We start from the raw sequence: 19703 nt of genomic DNA, 5'->3' as shown, positions 1-19703 counted from the left end.
TCATTTCAGTGGATCTACTCTTAACAGAAATTAGTTGGAAAACTCCCAATGACTTTTGGGGTTGAGACCATACTTCCTACTCTCCTTCCTTTCTTTTTGCTGTAGAGGTGTCTAGAACACCCATCTGGTTATTTTTGTGTGAGATCAGTTTGAGTTATTGCAGCCTGAGAATGTGGGCAGGAAGGTTGCAAGGGTCAAGCCAAAAACATGTTATCTTGTGCCTTGCCCAACATGGCCTGTGAGATCAGCAGGGACTGACTGGGTGGGTTTCACAAGGCAGTTAATGCCTAGGGAGACAGTGGTGTCTGCTGCCTCCTCCCTCGGATGGATTTACTGCCCAACACTTACTCTTTCTCTGATACTGATAATTGAACCAGCTAATTACTTGGAAATATTGTTTCATGTATTTTAACTGATTCAATTGTGTACTGTACTATATATATATGGTACTCCAGGGTTTGTTAAACCAGAATTTCCTCTAACATCCAAACCATGATACTTACTGGAAAACTATAGTTTAAACTCTGATTACAAATGAGAATATGAAACATTTAAAATAATTGAGGTTATTCTACTATATTTATTTATGTAAGCAGCAGAGTACTTTAGCGGAACAGTAATATAGAATCAATGATATCTCATTTTTTAGAAAAGATGTACATTTCAAAAATCAAGTTTGTTATATTACAAACAGCTGTTTGATCAGAAGGATTGCTAGACATCAATAGGGGGTTCTTTGTGATAAGCAATTTAGCAACAGCAGAATTCCTCACTCCATAAAACATACACCAAGAATATAAATGTCATTCTAAAGAAGATGTAGGAAAAGCTCACTTACTTTCTCTGTAGTTACTGTTAGAGAAGGAACCAGAGACGGTGAGGATTCTGATTGCTTCTTGTGTTTTTGTTTATGTTTATCCTTTTCTTTATATTTCTAACAAAGCATGAAAGCAAAATAAAATGCAACATCAGGTTTATGCAAAATGATTTTTTTGTCATTTAAATTGCGTTAATATGAGCTGCTACTAAAAATTAATAAAGGGTTGTACCCAACAGAAGTCATCTCATTCACATAAAGACTTCTGCAATAGAACCTGACCTCCCCTCTCCTCCGTGTTCCCAGCACACACAGACAGACACACCCCAAAAATTGCTCTGGAGAGTTGTGGGGAAACTCCAGAAGATATCTGGGCCAGGGGAGGAGAGGGGGGAAGTTCTTGCACCAACAAGACAACTCTGTTGGATACAGCCCTCAGTGTTTCTGATGTCTAAGAAACTATTAATGTTTTATTGTAGTGTAATAAATGTAAAGTAGTATTGTTAATAAAGAAGGTATAAAAAATTTAATGTTGTCCATTTCTCCTAAAAACATGGTTTTGCATCACAACATAAAACAGATATCCAAACATCTTTTGCTTGGCTTGCTAGCCATCTTTCGTTTGTGGTTGCCACCATCCACCCAGCTCCAACTTCTCTAGCATGTTCAGAGCACTTGGGAGAGGGTCAATAGTTTATTCTACCTCCTGCAGGTCTTCAGAGAAGGCAAGCAGCAGCATGGATATCACTTCTTCCCCAATGCTTGTAGTTAGGAAGTGGGGAAGTGGGATGTGTCTGTTTTCTTTCACTATGATTTTACAGAGGGAAACAAAATGAAACACCCTCTCCTTCTTCATATTTGCAGAGAATCCACTTGCCAGAGGGATGGTACTTGTCACTGGCAAAATGAGCATTTTGGCATAATCTGCCCTTATAAATTTTGCATTTATATACTTTTTGAGCAATTTTTGCTGGAAAGGCAATAAATTATATCATTCAATAAAGTATCTGAAAAACATGGACATAGGAATGCAATCTTTTTTTAAGGTTCCGGATGAAATCCTTCTAAAAAAAAAATTTGCTGTTGAAATGTACAAGTTTAATAATCAAAATATCATTCAACCAATAAGAGTGACCACAAAACTTCAGCAGCTATTACAACCAAAATAAAAAACTAACAATATATATGCACATATAAACTATATTTGTTCCAACAATTTTCATTTGGAGTTTTCATCACTTCTGTGCCTCTCCCTCACTTCCGAGCCAATCTCCACTGCAGATGGCATGCAGCAGCCATCTAGGAGTAATATAAATCCTTAGTTTCCCCACTTTTTCTTTCCCTCCCTTAGCAGAGCACATCTTGTGCAAAAGAGCTAAGGAAGGGGGTGGGTGTCAGTCATTACTTGTTTTCCCACCTGGGCAAGAGTGAGTGAGAAGTGGGTGAAGAAGGCATCACAGGGAGTATGATAGCTCTTCCATCCTCAGCTCTTCTTGTCTGGAGGTCAGGGGCACCAAGTAGAAGCTGAAGCAGCAGCCCCAAGCAAGAGATGAGGCGATAACCCTGTCTCTGCTGTTCCAGCAGCAACCAAACCACTCTGTCCCATTATATCATTGCAAATGGTTCTTCCTTCCTCGGAAGGGATTCAATGAGCCACAAGAGGGATGCCAGCACCATTAGCTACAGAAAACCCCCTCACTTGCTACTCTGCACTCTGTCCCTCTACCAGATAGCCATCACCAGGAAACAATGTAATAGTGGATGTATTAGAGGAGATAGAGATGGGTAGCTTTATTTAGAGGAAAGGCAGAGAGAGAATAATCTCAATTGGGCAATCTTGTTTTGATATATGAATGCCCCCTTCCCCCCCAAAAAAACAGGTAAATGAGCGTATCTGACAGAATTAACAGTAGCTGCAGAATGAAATCTAAATATTTATGCCTATGCTCTCTCATTTTTTTGTATTTATTTTTTCTCTTGCTGTAAAAAACTTTTTTAAAATCATAGTCTTCCTTAGAGATAGAAATATGTAGACACAGACACACAGTAATCATATCTTGAAGCTACTCCATGATAAAAAAAAGTTATGTGCTAATTATTCAGCATACAGTTATACAAGTTCATAGGAGAAATTGAAAGAGGATTTTCTTTCTCTCAAATACAGAGAATTGTTGCAGGCAGTGCAATTTTTCTAGAAAAAGAGGTGCCAGAACTCACCAAAAATGCCTCCCTCGTTATATAATGGCCTCGTTATATAATGGCAGTAGTGCCCACCTGAGAGATGCTGGTGAGTTCCAGTTGAAAAAAAGCCCTGGTTGCATGTTTGATTCAGACATTATTCTGATTATGAAACCATGTTTCAGTGATTAGAACACATCCTAGTTTTGTGTGCTCCTCATTACTGCTTCTCCCTCCCATGCATATTTTCCCTCCCTTTGTGGCAATTTAACCAGAAGAATTTCAAGGCTAAAGAAGCAATCAAAGGAGACCTATAATTTATGAGTTTCTCTAGCTTTCTCTACCCAACATCTTATATCAGGATGTTGTAACTGGTATATAGTTACTACTGACCACCACTGGTTCTCAAACTAAACTATGGAAACTAGGCGTATATCCCGGTTTAATTTAGCATCATTTTATTTCTTGAGAGCAAACTTTTGTTAGCAGTAGCTGTGGTTATGCTGGTTCAGATACCCCAATGAATCACAGTCATTGCTAAACAGCAAAAGGCAGTGAAATAAGTAAATGAGTCCAAAGGGGAACAGGGAGTGGGGCGTGCAAGCCTGCAGAGCATTCCCAACCACCGAAGCGCAATTTGGTAAATACAGTAACAGGATACAGTATCTGAATGCCACAGTCTAGGCAAATGTTGCAAACTGTGATTTGCGGAGCCAAAACACTTAACTGTGTTGCTACATCCAATGTAACAACCAAGTTACATAATAGCCAGTAGTAGTAGAAATAATAAATAATGGTTTTCTAGACATATACTCCAGAGGACTGGCTATGTTACTCGGTTGTAGCAAAAGCAATTTCTGCCAGTACGCTTTTTTGTAGTACTGTATACTTTCTGTGACTAGACTTCATCATGTGCAGATTATATTGCAGTGATGTAACCTCAAAATTAAGGGACGCGGGTGGCACTGTGGTCTAAACCACTGAGCATTGGGCTTGCTTATCAAAAGGTTGGCGGTTCAAATCCCCGCAATGGGGTGAGCTCCCGTTGCTCAGTTCCAGTTCCTGCCAACCTAGCACTTCGAAAGCACACCAAAAACTGCAAGTATATTAATAGGTACCGCTCCGGCGGGAAGGTAAATGGCATTTCCATGCACTGCTCTGGTTTCACCAGAAGCGGCTTAGTAATGCTGGCCACATGACCCGGAAAAACTGTCTGCAAAAGCGGACAAACATCGGCTCCCTCGACCTGTAAGGCGAGGTGAGCACCACAACCTGAGAGTCGTTCGTGACTGGACTTAACTGTCAGGGGTCCCTTTACCTTTACCCTTAACCTCAAAGTTGTGGAAACAACTGAAGCCACCGCAGGATTTCAATTGTTGTTGTTTAGTCGTTTAGTCATGTCTGACTCTTCGTGACCCCATGGACCAAAGAACGCTAGGCACTCCTGTCTTCTACTGCCTCCCACAGTTCGGTCAAACTCATGCTGGTAGCTTCGAAAACACTGTCCAACCACTGCCTTGCCATGGCGAAGGGGCTTGAATAACTCAGAGAAGCTATGAGCTATGCCGTGCAGGGCCACCCAAGATGGACAGGTCATAGTGGAGAGTTTTGACCAAACGTGATCCACCTGGAGCAGGAACTGGCAAGCCACTCCAGTATCCCTGCCAATAAAACTCCATGGACAAAGACAACAGGATTTCAATACGAAGGTGAAAAGTAATAGGTCAGGATTCACCTAACACACCCAGTCAGTGAAAGTCCTTCTCTGGCACACATGCACACAAAATTGGCTCTGGGGAGGTCAGGAGAACAACCAGAACAGTGTGGGGACTGTTTGTAATAGCATGGCACTGAATTCCACCCATAGCCTTCTGATCGGGCTGTTGCAGCAGAAATGTGTTTCCTACAATCTCTTCCTATGGAAGGGCAAATTAATCAGAATCATCTCAAGGCTTATGAATTATGGGTCTCCAAAGATTATCTGCTCCAAAGATAAAATATAAAAACTACAGCTAGTTGTAGTGCTAGCAAAACGGCAGAGCATGATACTCAAGTGTCACTATCCCCAGATACTTCCCTTGGACTACGTGGAAGACAGGAATGTTGGCAAGTAGTTGTGTGAAAAGGGGGCTCTGGCAGCTCCTCCTCCTCCTGTAATTCTTTCCCTAGGCCACTGCTCTACATACCATCCCTGCATAGACATATCAGCTGAAGCAGACTGAAAACAAACAAAACCAAGTAAGAAAACTCAAGCCACACATTCCAAAAACTCAGACATACATAATATCTCAATTTTTATTACAAATTAATATTGGAGTGGCTCCTGGTTCTATGTTCATAATTCCCAACATAAATTTGAATGACTGAATAATTTGGGGTGGAGGAGATAAGACTCACTCTTACTCTAAACATGTAGTGTCTTAGGGTAAAGCATACATTAGATGTGCATTAAGTCATATGGAAAGTCCAGCACATAGTCGAAGGAAAAGTCACCAAGTTAACCTAAATACATACAGCTGAGTGCGAACCAAGAACATAACTGACCCACAGAGCCATTTCCAACTGAGATCAGCAGAGGAAAAGTCTGTAGACTGTGGCACAGGAAGAGACTTCTTTTCCAGCAGTGATGCCATAACCACTGCAGAGCTTTCATCTCCAACTTCAGTATGATGTGACTCCCAGCTGTGCTTTAAATGTCTGCTTGCCCTTACCTGTTCTCAGTAGAAGAACACTCAGGGGCAGCCCTGTCTTATAGTCAAAGGACAGGCTGTTGTTCTACAGTTCAATCAGTTTGTCACAAAGGTTACCATGAAGCTCACCCTGTGCTATCTTCCCAGTGTCCAGCAATCCTGCACGCTGCCTATATCTCATAGGACAGAATATCCAGGTTTTCCACCAACCTGAAAGGGTCACATGAACTCTCAAAAGGCCATCAGACTACAACTATTAAGTCTAGTTTATTTCCTACCAACTATTGGCTCATTACAGAATAACCATACTTAACTGGCTCAGAGAAGCATGTTATGGGGTTTTGTCAAGCTTTTGAAAAACAGCAGTAGCAGTAAGCTGCTGTCTTGTTTCCATTTATAGTGTACAGCATATTTGAATTTGAGTAGAGGAAGTATGCCTCCTACCACAATGCAGCTCCCTCCTATGCACGCAGCTGGCAGGCATAGTAAACCTTGTATGTGGTGGCATAAGGGTGGGAAACATAAAGTATAAGTAACCACACAAATACAATCTATTCTGTGTGGCTCAGTTTTCCTTTCCAATGCTATGTAAGATCCCTTTCAAAGTACAGAACCCACAGAACTATGCAAGCCTAATTACATGGAGCCACAGTATTTTGAGAGCTATCTTAGAATAAGAAATGACACCAGAAAACATATTGGCCTAGCAAACATTTCAGCAGTTTCAGGCCTGGTAAATCTAATTTAAGACCAATAGAAAAGGAAACTATGGCAATGAGTTGCCACATGCTGATTTGGGCTTCTTTTGGCAGCTTATGGACTTTGTGGTTCTGTGGGGAGATACCTTTTCTAACGATTCCAGGAGTCATACATTATTTTAGGCATTTGGAAGCATAAGGGGAAATTCCAAGCACACATTTTGGTTGCCTGGGAAAGATTATATTTAGTAACTTCTGTGGTCTTCAGATTGCTATAAAACAAAGTATTTTTTAAACACGATGCCAGAGAAGGCATTTTTAAGCTCTCTCTTTTGTAGACCATCATTTAGTTTGGCTACGACTTCTCCCTTTGCAGTATGACTAGCTGACAAACACAATTTCATTTTTTTAAAAAAATGTAAATTCACTTTACATCATTCCTTTATTTTTGATAATTGGAATTTTGGAGTTAGTAGATTTTTGTTTCTTTCAATAAAAATGTCAAACTATATTATAGTGTTAATTATCCGTATCATGACATTTTAAATTTATCTTTAAAATTACAATAAGAATTAACCATGATATATGTTTGTATAACATGTACACAGTTCAACATGTCACAATTAAAAAGGACTATCAAATATACCTTGGTAATATCCAGCTTGGCCAATGGAGTGCTACACCAGTGACCTCGCCCCAGGGCACAAGCCTGGGGCTGTGTATATAGAGGTCCTGGGCTGCCCAGATGACTCTTGGCCTTGCTGGTGTGTTCCAAAGGAAAGCAGAACAATATGTTTGGCTGCAGGAGTTGGCGGAAGGAGGCAAGGCAGTGGAGGTTTAGGATCAGAGTTTTCCTTCTCCTTGATGGGTTACCTTCCCAGGTTGATGAGCCCCATCTGCATTTCACTTCCCTCTATAGCACGTGCATAAACGACCTTCTTGACCACTGGACCAACTACCGGTTTCATCCGCTTACTCAACCAGATCCCGTCATCGCATGCAGGGGAAGTCCTTGATCCACTGAGGGTTGAGACCAATCGGCAACCCTCACCTGATTTAGCGAGCCAGTCAAATCCATTTCCCGGGGTATGGCCACTGTCACATGCTGGCAGCTTCTAGGAGCCACAGGTGAGTGCTGGGTGGGGAACAAAGGTAGCCAAACTACTCCAGAAGGAGCACATGTCCCCCACCAGAGGTACCATGCCTCCTGCCACACCTGAAATGTGCTCTAAGGGTTTGGAAAGTGTAGCTGATGCAGAATTGTGTGGCAAGATTGCTTCCAGGTACATTTTACAAAGATCATGTCATTCCCTTTTTGTTTGATCTCATTGGCTCCCAATTTGTTTCCAGGAAGAATTTACAGAAATAGTTATTATATGGGGCTTGGGCACCAAGTCCACCATTCTGAATGGCTTTGTATACAGAGGTTATGCTTTAGTGGAAGGGGGGTGATGGCGTAGATGGAGCAAGACTCCCCAATTTGACCTATGGAAAAGCTTTTGGGCATGGCAGAATCCCAGATACAGTTTGTTCCTCGAGTCAGAGTAGGTTTGAGGTGGAAAGGAATCATGGAAAGAATATAAAGATCTATAGCTTCCCAGAGCTGTGTCAATTGCATTAGTTGCTGTTCAGACCTGATTAATTCCCTCTCACTGAACCAACAGTACAGTTTATACCTTCTTAACCCCATGCTCAACCAGTCATTTGCTTATTGCAGCAGCCACCATACCCACAACCTGGGGGGAGTTCCTCCCACTGCTACTGGAGATCCAACACTGCCAGATACCTTGTTGGCACCTTGGACCAAAATATAATAGATTCCATCACTGCCCTGCATACAGAAAAGTCAAGTATTGCAGATATTAAGAAGAAACAATTCAACAATGAATATACCACTTATCAAAGGATGTGCTCTTCTTTATAAGACTTCCCCCGCCCTCAAGAAAGCATTACAGCCTATTGCTGTGAACCTCCCTGAGAACTATGGATGAAGGGTGGTATACAAATTTAATAAAGTAAAATATCAATACTGCAAATAAATAAATACGATGATTTGAAAAGACAAACTTCTAGCAAATGCCAATAGCAAAAACATATATATGGCATGACCCCTAAATTAGATATTCAGATGTTTATTATGATCAACAGGTCAAAAAGACAAAATACAAAATTGCAGCCTCATTGAAACAAACTGTTTAAAACCTGACAGTCTAAGAACAAGAAATATGACGCCATTCCGATATTTTGCCACCTGCTCTGTAATAAGATCAACTAGGAAGCTGTCATATAAAAGGATATACAATACATTCTCTAAGCTCCTGATAAAAACTACAGTAAAAGAACACATAAGACTGTTTCGGTCTTTGTGTGGTTACATGGACAGCCTCTATCTTTAAATGAAAGCTCTCTAGCAATTCTGCCATCTAAACTCTTTGAAGAATTAATATTAAAATGGTCCAATAAAATACTCTTCTGCACTGAGGCATTGGTATTGACACACCATTATTAGAAGCAGATGAAGCCAGGGCCAATGACGTACAGTAGATGTTCCCCTAGCTAATAGATGTAGCTCTTGCCCGCCTGTATATTTATACTCTATTCAACTACTAATTCCAGTGAGAGCAGAAAACAGGAGAAAAACCAGCAGCAGTTTTTTCCACTTAACTCGCTTTTCCAGAAAGACACAAAGCAGCACCTGACAGACCAGAGAGTTGGAAGAGGTAAAGGAGCAAATTTGAAACCAATAATGAATTGAGTGTGTCCATGCCAAGCTACTTAATGAGCTAAAACTGACTTCCAAATTAAAAGCAGCACCAGCAACACATTTAGGTATAGTTCTAAGAAAGGAAGACTGAATTCCTTCCAAAGAAAAGTTGAGTCCTGGAAACAAGATTGAGGCTCCAAACAAAATCTGGGTCACAACTTTTTGCAGCCTACATGCATATGGTTGCTGGAACAAATTTACTTCCTTTTGTGTAGAAAAATCCAATTAATGTTATTATTGTATGCTTTGCTTTGACCTTTGCTAATTTGTCCTGCACTTCCTAACTGGTAGATTCCTGAAACAAGATCCCAAGATACTTATCCATACCCATGGCCGAAGTTTACTTGGCCTTCCCTTTTGGAAAGACCATTAACTTTTGACTTCTCATAGTTAATATTTGTTTCAATAACAATCTGCAATAAGTTGCTAGTCATCTAAGTCCCAAGTGGGTTTGCAAGGTTAAAACAGCATAATCTGCATATAATAAAATGTAAACAGCTGAATTATACACATTGGACCATAAATTTCACTTAAAACTCTTAAGAACAAGCATCCATTAAAAAAACAACCCCAAAAACAACAGCTATGAGAGGAGAGCAAATCAGCTATGATACTACCATTAATTATAATAAAGAATAAACGGTGACCCAAATGTAAATAGCCATCCATATAAAGCCAGCTAGTTCATCAATCAATGAAAGAAATTGACACAACAAATCTATATGCGCAGTTTCACAGACAAAAGGGAGACCAAGAGGACTTCCAAAGTATCTCCATTCCCCCGCCCAGAAAACCCCAGCATCAAAATGTCACTTCAGCATACAAAGACTTACCCCAAACATAATATCAACTGGTGGTTAGGCTCTTTCCCCTTCTAAAGGCACCAATTTTCTAGCCAGTGGAATGTAACAGGGAGATCTTAAGTCCTACTGTAAATCCTTAAAGGACTTTCTGGCACATCTAACACAAGGTATTTGCTACTGGACAATGAATTCTTCATTTTATCTGCAGCATCAATATTTTATTCAGTGCAATACAAAGAGAAGCATTTCACAGCAACAAAGTTTTAAATAAGGGAAAAAATGTTATATATCGTTTTGGTTGGTTGCTCTTTCAGTCAGTTTTATTTTGTTCACATACTGCATGTTGTCTTCATACAGTGCAGATCGGCTTGGCAGCTCTTCCAAAGAGCTGGAAATGCTAGTTAAACAAGTTTAGCAAGGAGTTCCCCACCCACGTTTTCATTGTGACTTGAAGAAGGATACACACTAAAATGAATAGTTCATTAATGTCTGCTCCTCCACTGCAACACAGCATAGGCTTTTAACTGTAAAACGTGTCTCTCATGTTTGCAATTATGGAAGAATCATGACATTTTCAAAACTTAAATTCATCTATCAAGGGATTTTGAAAATTTTGTAAACCGAAATTAAATAAAACAGATTTCTTTGCAATTGCTACTATTAAGAAAAAATTGCTTACTTTAAAAACTGAGCTCTCAGGCTATAATCATTTAAAATGGTTTAGAAACTACCCAACAGACAAGCAGGCTCCAGCCTATACAAGGGGACCTGCAAGAACATTTGGCAGTGTGCAGTGCTTCTGTTAAGGGCTCCAACCAGCCAGCTATGCCCTTTTCCAGGATATTCTATATCCAATTCCTCTCCACCCCCCGTTTTGCATTACTCCTCCTCCTCAAAAAGGCACTCTTCTGTGGCCACTTAGCATGCTTAGCTGGCAATTGGCTCCTTTTGGATTCCCCCATATGCATGGATGATGCCACAAGGATCTACACTCTAGGAATGAACTGCCTATTAGGTTCTATTATTCTAATGCTGTTAGCTTTAGTAACAAAATATTAAAATATTAAAATATCCATATAACAATTTAAAATACAACTGAGTATAACGAATACCTCCCCCCTGCAAAATTGGAAAAAACTGATTAGTAGTCAATAACGCAGGTGGCGCTGTGGGTTAAAGCCTCAGCGCCTAGGACTTGCCGATCAAAAGGTCGGCAGTTCGAATCCCTGCGGCGGGGTGCGCTCCCGCTGCTCGGTCCCAGCGCCTGCCAACCTAGCAGTTCGAAAGCACCTCCGGGTGCAAGTAGATAAATAGGGACCGCTTACCAGCGGGAAGGTAAACGGCGTTTCCGTGTGCGGCTCTGGCTCGCCAGATGCAGCTTTGTCACACTGGCCACGTGACCCGGAAGTGTCTCCGGACAGCGCTGGCCCCTGGCCTCTTAAGTGAGATGGGCGCACAACCCCAGAGTCTGTCAAGACTGGCCCGTACGGGCAGGGGTACCTTTACCTTTACCTAGTCAATAACCTGGTGTGACAAATGCACAAGTATATTCAAACTGCCGAGAAAGGTGGGGAGAATGTAACTAGAATCCCAAGATAAAAACTTCCTCATATTATGTATGACCTAGAGACATGGTGTGGGAAGCAAAACCAAGAGCCTTGGTCAATAATCTTGAGAAAGCGTCTAATTGTTGGCCTTCTACCCACTTATAAGATGGAAATGTCAACACACAGCTACTATGCCTCTTTCTGCATCATTAGGATAATTAGGGTTATCTATGGCTGAGAGCCAAAGAGCCCTTGTGCGTATCTAAGGCACTTACACACATGTACAGAGAAGCTGTTGATTTTAAGGGCAATCCTAACCATAAGAAATAAATTATATTGAATTCAATGGATATTACTCCCATTGGGATTAGGATTGCAGCCTAAATATTTGAAAAGAGAGTTTCCACTGTGCAAATTTCTCCCATCCAACCAGTGTGTCTCGTTCTCAGGCTGGCCTACACACAGGCCCTTTGTATTTCTTGCTCTGAGTCTGAAGGAAACAGTTTTTGGTTGTTGAATGGGGAGGAGGAAGGATTGTATTATTTTGTTTTAGTGTGTTGACTCATTGTTTGTAGTTTTTATTCTGAGTAGAGGTCTCAAAAGTTGGAAGTGGCCCAGGCCTCTCTAGACCTCTGAGACGACGTGTCCAGAAGTACTTATGAAAGAAGAGTCTATTATGTCAGTCACTTTCCCTCCTCTGACTCAGAGAACTCCAACTCAGAAGTCTTAACAGAACCACAGACTCTCCCAATCTGTCAAGGCAGGCTGGTTGTGGCACCTTGTCTCACTTAAGGTGAAACTAGTAACTCAGATAGAGCTGCAGCTTCTATTAAGTCTGAACATCTGCCATGCTCAGGCAACATTTAATCTCTACTGTTATGGTGTCTCTAGCCTGAGTTTTGCATTGAGTTATCCAGGGTGCCAATGAATCTTGAAACCCTTGCATTGCCATAACCCAGAGACTTTACCCTGCCTTGACTTCTTACTCTGGTGGCCTAAACCGGATTTTTTGCCTTGATTCAGAACCCCTGTACTCTCAAAGCTGTTGCCTGGAACTGGCACCTTCAGTTTCACTATGTCTGTCTGTAGAAACATACTATTTGTTAGTTGCAGATTGGATTAAAGTGAATCTAATTTAAAAGTATGTTAGCCACATTCTTTTCCACTGTAGGATCGTTCTACCTACAACAAATCTATGGGCAGCTTATCACACTTCACTCTCTACAGAAGCCATATTTATGACTGATACAACTTGAAACTACTCAGATTGACTGGAATTTTATAGATAGATTTATTTGCTAATTACATTTTATGAAATACAATTTCAGGATTGTGCCCCATCCCACATCACCAGCAAGAAGCTGAGCCGACTTCAATGTATACCTTCCTGAATCCTAGCAAATATGGCTAAGTTGGAAAAGCAGAGCCGTTTCCCCAACAAAATAGTTCACAAAACAAGGTAACACTGAACATAGGCTTGGAATATCCAGACAGAGTCTACTCTCCTCTTATAGAGGTTTGAGTTAAATCTGCTGCTTTAGTTCTATGCAATGGAAAACAAATAACTTAAAGCAATTATAAATTTGGTATTGTGAGCCAAAAATTTGCAAGTATTCACTTACCAACACTGAATCAACCTTCTTCCCTAAACTATCTAAAATCAAAGTATAAGAAGAACAAGTCAACAGGGATGCAATTAGTCTTTAGTGATTTATTTTTTACAATTTACTGAGATTACAAATTTCCATATGAATGATAATAGCATCTTGTATGTAATTACAATGCAGAAAAGATTGCAAGTACCACCGAAAGATCAGCCAACAACTTCTAACTAGCTTTCTTAACAGAAGTGAAATGGGTACATGAAAGATTGCAATAAGAAGATATGCAGAAACTGATATTTTTTAAGAACTGGTATGCTACTCGTATAGTCAAATGAAAACCAGCTTCACTATTATATGACAAAATCTATAATAAAATCAATTACATGCAAGAAACCCTACTCTAATCCCCTTTCCCCGCAACTTGAAACAAGGACACTGGTAGAATGAAATGTAAGGAACAAAAAGGAGAGTTCCTCCACTAGGTCTTGTTATCGCTGAATCAACACGCACACAGTATTAATATAGTTGTTTCCCACACTGAAGAAACCAAACATCCTCATACATTTAATGATTACTGATTAAACATTTCGAAGGTGCTAACACAATAAAAGCAGATGTGTTATGTAACAGATCCACTTACTTTTTTCTCTTTCTCATGGTGCTTATCCTGAGAGTGAGAGGAAGAATCACTTAAACTTTGATCATATGACCTATTAGATGCCCGTTTGCTCTTTTTCTAAAAAGAGAAAATATATATACATATATATATATATATATATATTCATGAAATGAATATACGTAAAAGCCATCTACACCATGTCTGACAAGCACCTTATCAATCAAAACACAAATTCATAACTCCAGAGCTAACCAATACACTCATAATCTAAACAAAGCTGTTCTGAGGAGTATGAAAAGACGAGAATAAAAAGCCTGCTATCTTCACTGCCACTATTTGTAAAGGTACCTTTAATAAAGTCAGTATCATAAGATTAAAAGCATTATTTTGCTGAATTTGCATATATTAAGACATGCTTATGTGAGGCATGAATAAACAGCACCTTAAATAAACAGCACCTATTAGTAGTTCCTAGCCTAAAGAATTAGCAACTTCTATTCATTTGCTCATTGAAGCTGACAGTTAAACAGCTAAAGAGTAGCTGCTTCAGAATCAACCCATTTCAGAATCAACAGTATTTCTAGGTAATCATACCTTTAAAAAAGTAGCAATATTTAAAGAGTCAATCCAAGTATTAAGACATGACCCAAGAAGCAGAATTTATATTAGACTTGTATTTTTTTATTATCTATGCAGTATTTATTTGCATAGTGCTTAAAAATAACAAATTAATACTTCAACAACTGTAGCCTCAATAATCCTCAGTATAATTCTGGCACATTACTTACTTGGTACTTTTATAGTGCTGAAGAAAGTAATGCACAATTACTTTCACGACTCATAACACGACTTTCTGCCGTGCATGAATTTTATTGTTTCAAGGTATCATGTCACTGACTGGAGAAGAGTAGGGATTTATAAAATACTGCAGAACAACAGGTGTTTAAATATATTAATTGAGAGTTCATGGGGAAAGCTGTGTCTTTCATTATTAGAAGCCCAACCACTTAAAAAGCCCCATCCTGTACTTTTTCAGGCATCATTCCATAACAAGGAAAGCCACAGAAATTTGAAAAATTGTAATGATTCTACAGCAACTACTGATCTATACAGAGGTTATGAGAGCTACAAGTGCAAAGATGTCTGAGGCAGATAGTGCTGCTAAGAAATGAAGTTTTACACCTAATAGATCACTTGGTCTGGATGGCGTTCACTTGCGAGTTCTCAGAGAACTCAAATGTGAAATTGTTGATATTCTAACAAAAATATATAACTTGTCCCTGAGAACTAGAAAGCAGCCAGTGTACAACCAATTTCTAAAAAGGGAACTGGGAGAATCCTGGAAATTACAGGCCAAATAGCTTAACGTTTATCCCAAGAAAAATGGTGGAAAGAATTGTCAAAGATAAAATAATGAAGCATATAGAAGAACAAGCCTTGCTGAAGAAGAGGCAACCTGGCTTCTGCAACGGCAAGTCCTGTCTTACTAGCCTATTACGGGTCTTTGTGAGAGATAGTAAGCATACAGATAACGTGTACATGGACTCTAAAAAAACTCTGACTCCTGACCAAGCTTAACAGTCATGGAATAAAAGGAGAGGTCCTCTTGTGCATCAGGAATAAATGGCAGTTGTAGAAAGTGGAGGCGCCCTGGGATCAGTATTGGGACCTGTGCCTCTTTATTTGTTCATAAACAATTTAGAATTAGGAGTGAGCAGTGATGTTTGCTGATAATCATGTTTGCTGATAATACAAAATTGTTCAGGGATATTAAAACAAACTGAGTGAATGGGCAGAAAAATGGCAATAGTAATTCAATGTAAACAAGTATAAAGTTTTGCATGTTGGTACAAAAGAAATCTTACACACACACACACACACACACACACACACACATGATCCTGAGGTCTGAGCTGGCAGCAAGTGACCAGGAAAGAGACCTTGAGATTATAATGAATAGCTCAATTAAAATGTTGACCTGGTGGGCAACAGCTGTGAAAACTGCAAATTCCATACTAGGGATCATTAGGAAAGGAATGGAAAATAAAACTGCCAATACCATACTGCTGTTATACAAATCTATGGTATGACCACGTTTGGAATACTGTGTACAGTTCTGGTTGCTTCACTTCAAAAAGTGTATTCAAGAGTTAGAAAAGTTTCAGAAAACTGTGACCAAAAGGATCAAGGGGTTGGAAAAACTCCCCTATGAGGAAGTTTCAACATTTTGGACTTTTTAAATCATAGGAAAGGTGAGAAAGAGGTGACATGATAGAAATTTATAAAATTATGAGTGGCATGGAGGAAATGGAAAAAAGGTTTTTCTCCCTCTTTCATAACACTAACACTAAATACATTACACTAAAACCTGTAGCCATCCAACACAAAAACGTGTAGCATTCCAATGAATGTTGGAAATTTTGGGACAGTTAAAAGAAAGTGCAATGCATAGTTAAACTATGGAACTTACTTCCACAGTAAGCAGAGATGGCCACCAACTTGGATGGCTTTAAAACAGGAGTAGACAAATTAATGAACAATACAGCTTTCAGTGGCTAGTAGTCATGATGACAATGGTCTGCCTCCATAGTCAGAGGCAGCCATGTTTCTGAATACTAGCTTCTGGAAATGACAGCAGAGGAGTGCGCTCTTGTGTTCAGGTCCTGTTTGCAGGCAGCCCATACGCATCTGGCTGGACTAGACGGGTCTCTGCCTTGATCCAACATATTCTCAAAGAGAATAGGTGGTTGTACTTTCATGCCCATGGATCTGCATGACAGCTGTTCATCAGATATTATGTTTGCATAGGAGTCTATGTGCATAAAGTCTAACACAAGTCAGCCCTATGTACCACAAAACTGAAATTTACAAGTTGCACATTTTAGGTTGTGGCTGTGTACACCAAAATGCAAACAAAACATCCAATATTTGACTGCTGAGTGGGCTGGGGACAGAAAGGGCCCAATCCCCTTACTATACACAAAACTTTTAAAAATGCACATATTACACCAGAAGCCATACTGTCAGCTCCACTACATGATCTCAGACATGCAGGTTTATAGTGTCTTGGCTGTGCCATTAGTAAACTGTGAGATATTAACATCAGTACTCATTTTACATAGCTAACCTTATTTTTCTGTCAATGCAAGTACAGTAGTCAAATGCAAACAACTGAATCAGTGGAGTTATTCCTGCTTATGATGTGGAATTTGAAACCTTAACTCCACTTTGATCAGAGATCCTTATAAAATATTAAGGCTGTCAGGGAGGTGAAAAGAACAGAATAAAATCTTAATCCCTAGGACTAGCGTTCAAGTAAAGCCAAGTAGCCAAGGCAACTCCAGTTATAGTTGTTTCTAGCATTTACTGATAGCAGAATAAACAGTCCTCCTGCTGATACTAGCGCTATAGGGAGGCAAGCAATTCTAAGCTGCCATTCCAGTCCAGAAGACATGAAGACATCTATGAGCAAAACAATGAAATGCAAGCAAGATGTCTAAATCCACATGGCAAAGCATGGAAAAATCCAGGAAAAGAAAGTGGGAAGTCAGGAGGGTTTACAGTAGCAGCAAGTGATGATCAGAAGGAAAGGAAAGGAAAGGAAATTTTTGCAGAACTTAAGTGTGTCCTGGGAAGGGGAGGGACTGAGCAAGGATAAATATCAGGCATCCTACTGGGAGTCCATTGCCTGTGAGATCTGAGAAATACCAAATTCAGGTCTAACACTTTAATATGCTAGAGTGGGGAAAACCTGTATACACAGCAGAATCCTCACTAGTCAGCTCTTAAGTATATATAGCTTATGAATAAGTTAAATCAGATTAATTCCACATCTCTGGATCACATTCTGCATCGACAACACTTGCTTATCTTGAATCCCAAAGGAATCGGAATCTAGCATAATAATAATAATAATAATAATAATAATAATAATAATAATAATAATAATTTATTATTTATACCATCTGGCTGAGTTTCCCCAGCCACTCTGGGCGGCTCCCAATCAAATGTTAAAAACAGTACAGCATTAAATATTAAAAACATCCCTGAACAGGGCTGCCTTCAGATGTCTTTTAAAGATAGGATAGCTGCTTATTTCCTTCACATCTGAAGGGAGGGTGTTCCACAGGATGGGCGCCGCTACCGAGAAGGCCCTCTGTCTGGTTCCCTGTAACCTATGATTTAGGTTGTACAACATAATCATACAACATAATCATAGGTTGTAAAGCCCAACTTTTGGTGAACAACCTGCAGGTGCTGAGGAGTATCTGTTTCAGGATCACTTGCAGCTGTTATTCTATATGAGGGTGGGGAAGCAGTGGCCTTCAGGCCAAATCAGCCCCAAATTTGGCCCACAAGGCACTTTCCCCCAAACCATGCCCACCTGCCCACACCTGATGTCAGGTGTCATGCGGGTAGAGAGATATAGCAGCAATGGAACAATCTGGAGCCTTAATCTACACCCTCAGAGTACAGATAGAACAGAAACTGACAACAAGCACAGAAACTAATGGGAGCTGTTCAGAAATACTCAAATGTCACTTGAAATCCTACACAGAAAAATAATTTTAGGAGAAGGACAAAATATATAAATTAGGAAGCTCAGAATTGGAAGAGAATATAGCTATATTTGCTGAATCAGAAACCTAGGAGAATACTGAAAAGTCAACAGCATGTGATTATCCTCACATACAATTTTTATTAAAGAAATGGCATTAGTTAACTGAATAAATTAGAAAACTTCGAACATAAAGTTTATCCCCAAAATCCAAGTAAAAATAATAACATATGGCTATTGCTCTAATAGTGACTGACAGCATAAATCCTATGCATGTCAGTTCAGAAGCAAGTCTCACTGAATTCAGTTAGACTTACTCCCATTTAGGCTTGTAAAATAGGCTAAATTACAAAAAGGTTGTCAGGGATGCAGCTAAGGTTGGAAATATTATAACAGGAGACTCCATGAAATTTCTCAGGGGGTGGGGGAATCGTATCACAATAGGCACAAGTTTTCTAGAGACAATAAATGACTCCAGATGGGATGGTCAATCATGGAACTCACCAAAAAGAAAATTTATGTATTTAATCCCAAAAGGTGAATAGGATCTGGCAGAAGATGCAAACAATGAACACAATACAATCATGCTTAAATATAGTGAATATGAAAAAATGACCAGAAATTCACTCAGTCATATTAAACTGTAAAATGGGGAATTAACATTAATATTATGATTATTATTAGGTAAAAGTAAGCTAAAACATACATAGTTGGGAGAGCCAAATCACTTCAAGAAGCTTGGAAATTATTTTAAACTTCTTTAATAATAGCTACAACAGGTGAAAAAAGGCACCAATAAATCTTAAAAGATGCAAGGGTAGTTAAATAGCAGTATCAAGAAAAGGGGTCCTTTGCACCAGTAGCCCCCCACTTGTTGAATTCAGTTTCTAGAGAGGTCTGCCTCACACCTCCTCTGGTAGGTTTTTCCTCCCCACCTGAAAGGCCTTCTGATTTTCCCAGGCCTTTGAACATTGTGTTTTGAATATTATTTAATTCAGTGAACTTTTATTCCACTGTTTCAAATTGTGAATTTATTTATTTGCTCTCTGTTTCAATTGACTGTTCTGATTTTATTGCTGTGTTTTTATTGTACTTTTATTGTAACATGTATTTTTATGTTCAAAGCAGCGCAGATAGTTTTTGTTTTAGGGTGGCACATAAACAATGCAAATAATAAAGAATGCTATAAAAGTCAATAATTTTTCTTTCAAAAATTGCAGGGCTTGCCTGAATTGAAACATAGTGAGAGACACAAGAAAAAGTGCTCTGACAAACCAAATGTACATCAAACAAGCCAGGAAAAAAAAGAATTGCTATTTTTAAAAATATTAGTTTAAATAAGAGCAAGAGAATCAGGAAGCCAGCAAGTTGCTATTATTATGTTAGCTAAAAAGGAACCTTACTATCTATAGGGAACAGAGATCA

The 19703-nt window shown here is 39.4% G+C and overlaps 1 protein-coding gene across 1 annotated transcript in view; it reads right to left on the bottom strand.

Annotated features, from left to right (window-relative positions):
• The window catches only part of MLLT10 (MLLT10 histone lysine methyltransferase DOT1L cofactor), a 102987-nt gene that overhangs the window by 55456 nt on the left and 27828 nt on the right, over positions 1–19703 (bottom strand). The window contains exon 7 of the mRNA XM_081882779.1: positions 839–934. Within this exon, the coding sequence (XP_081738905.1) occupies positions 839–934 (96 nt within the window). The remainder of the gene's footprint in view (positions 1–838; positions 935–19703) is intronic.

Source organism: Podarcis melisellensis (genome assembly GCF_964234715.1).
Source record: "Podarcis melisellensis genome assembly, chromosome: 12".
In the NCBI taxonomy this organism is placed as follows: domain Eukaryota; kingdom Metazoa; phylum Chordata; class Lepidosauria; order Squamata; family Lacertidae; genus Podarcis; species Podarcis melisellensis.
This window is presented reverse-complemented; position numbering and strand designations above follow the sequence as displayed.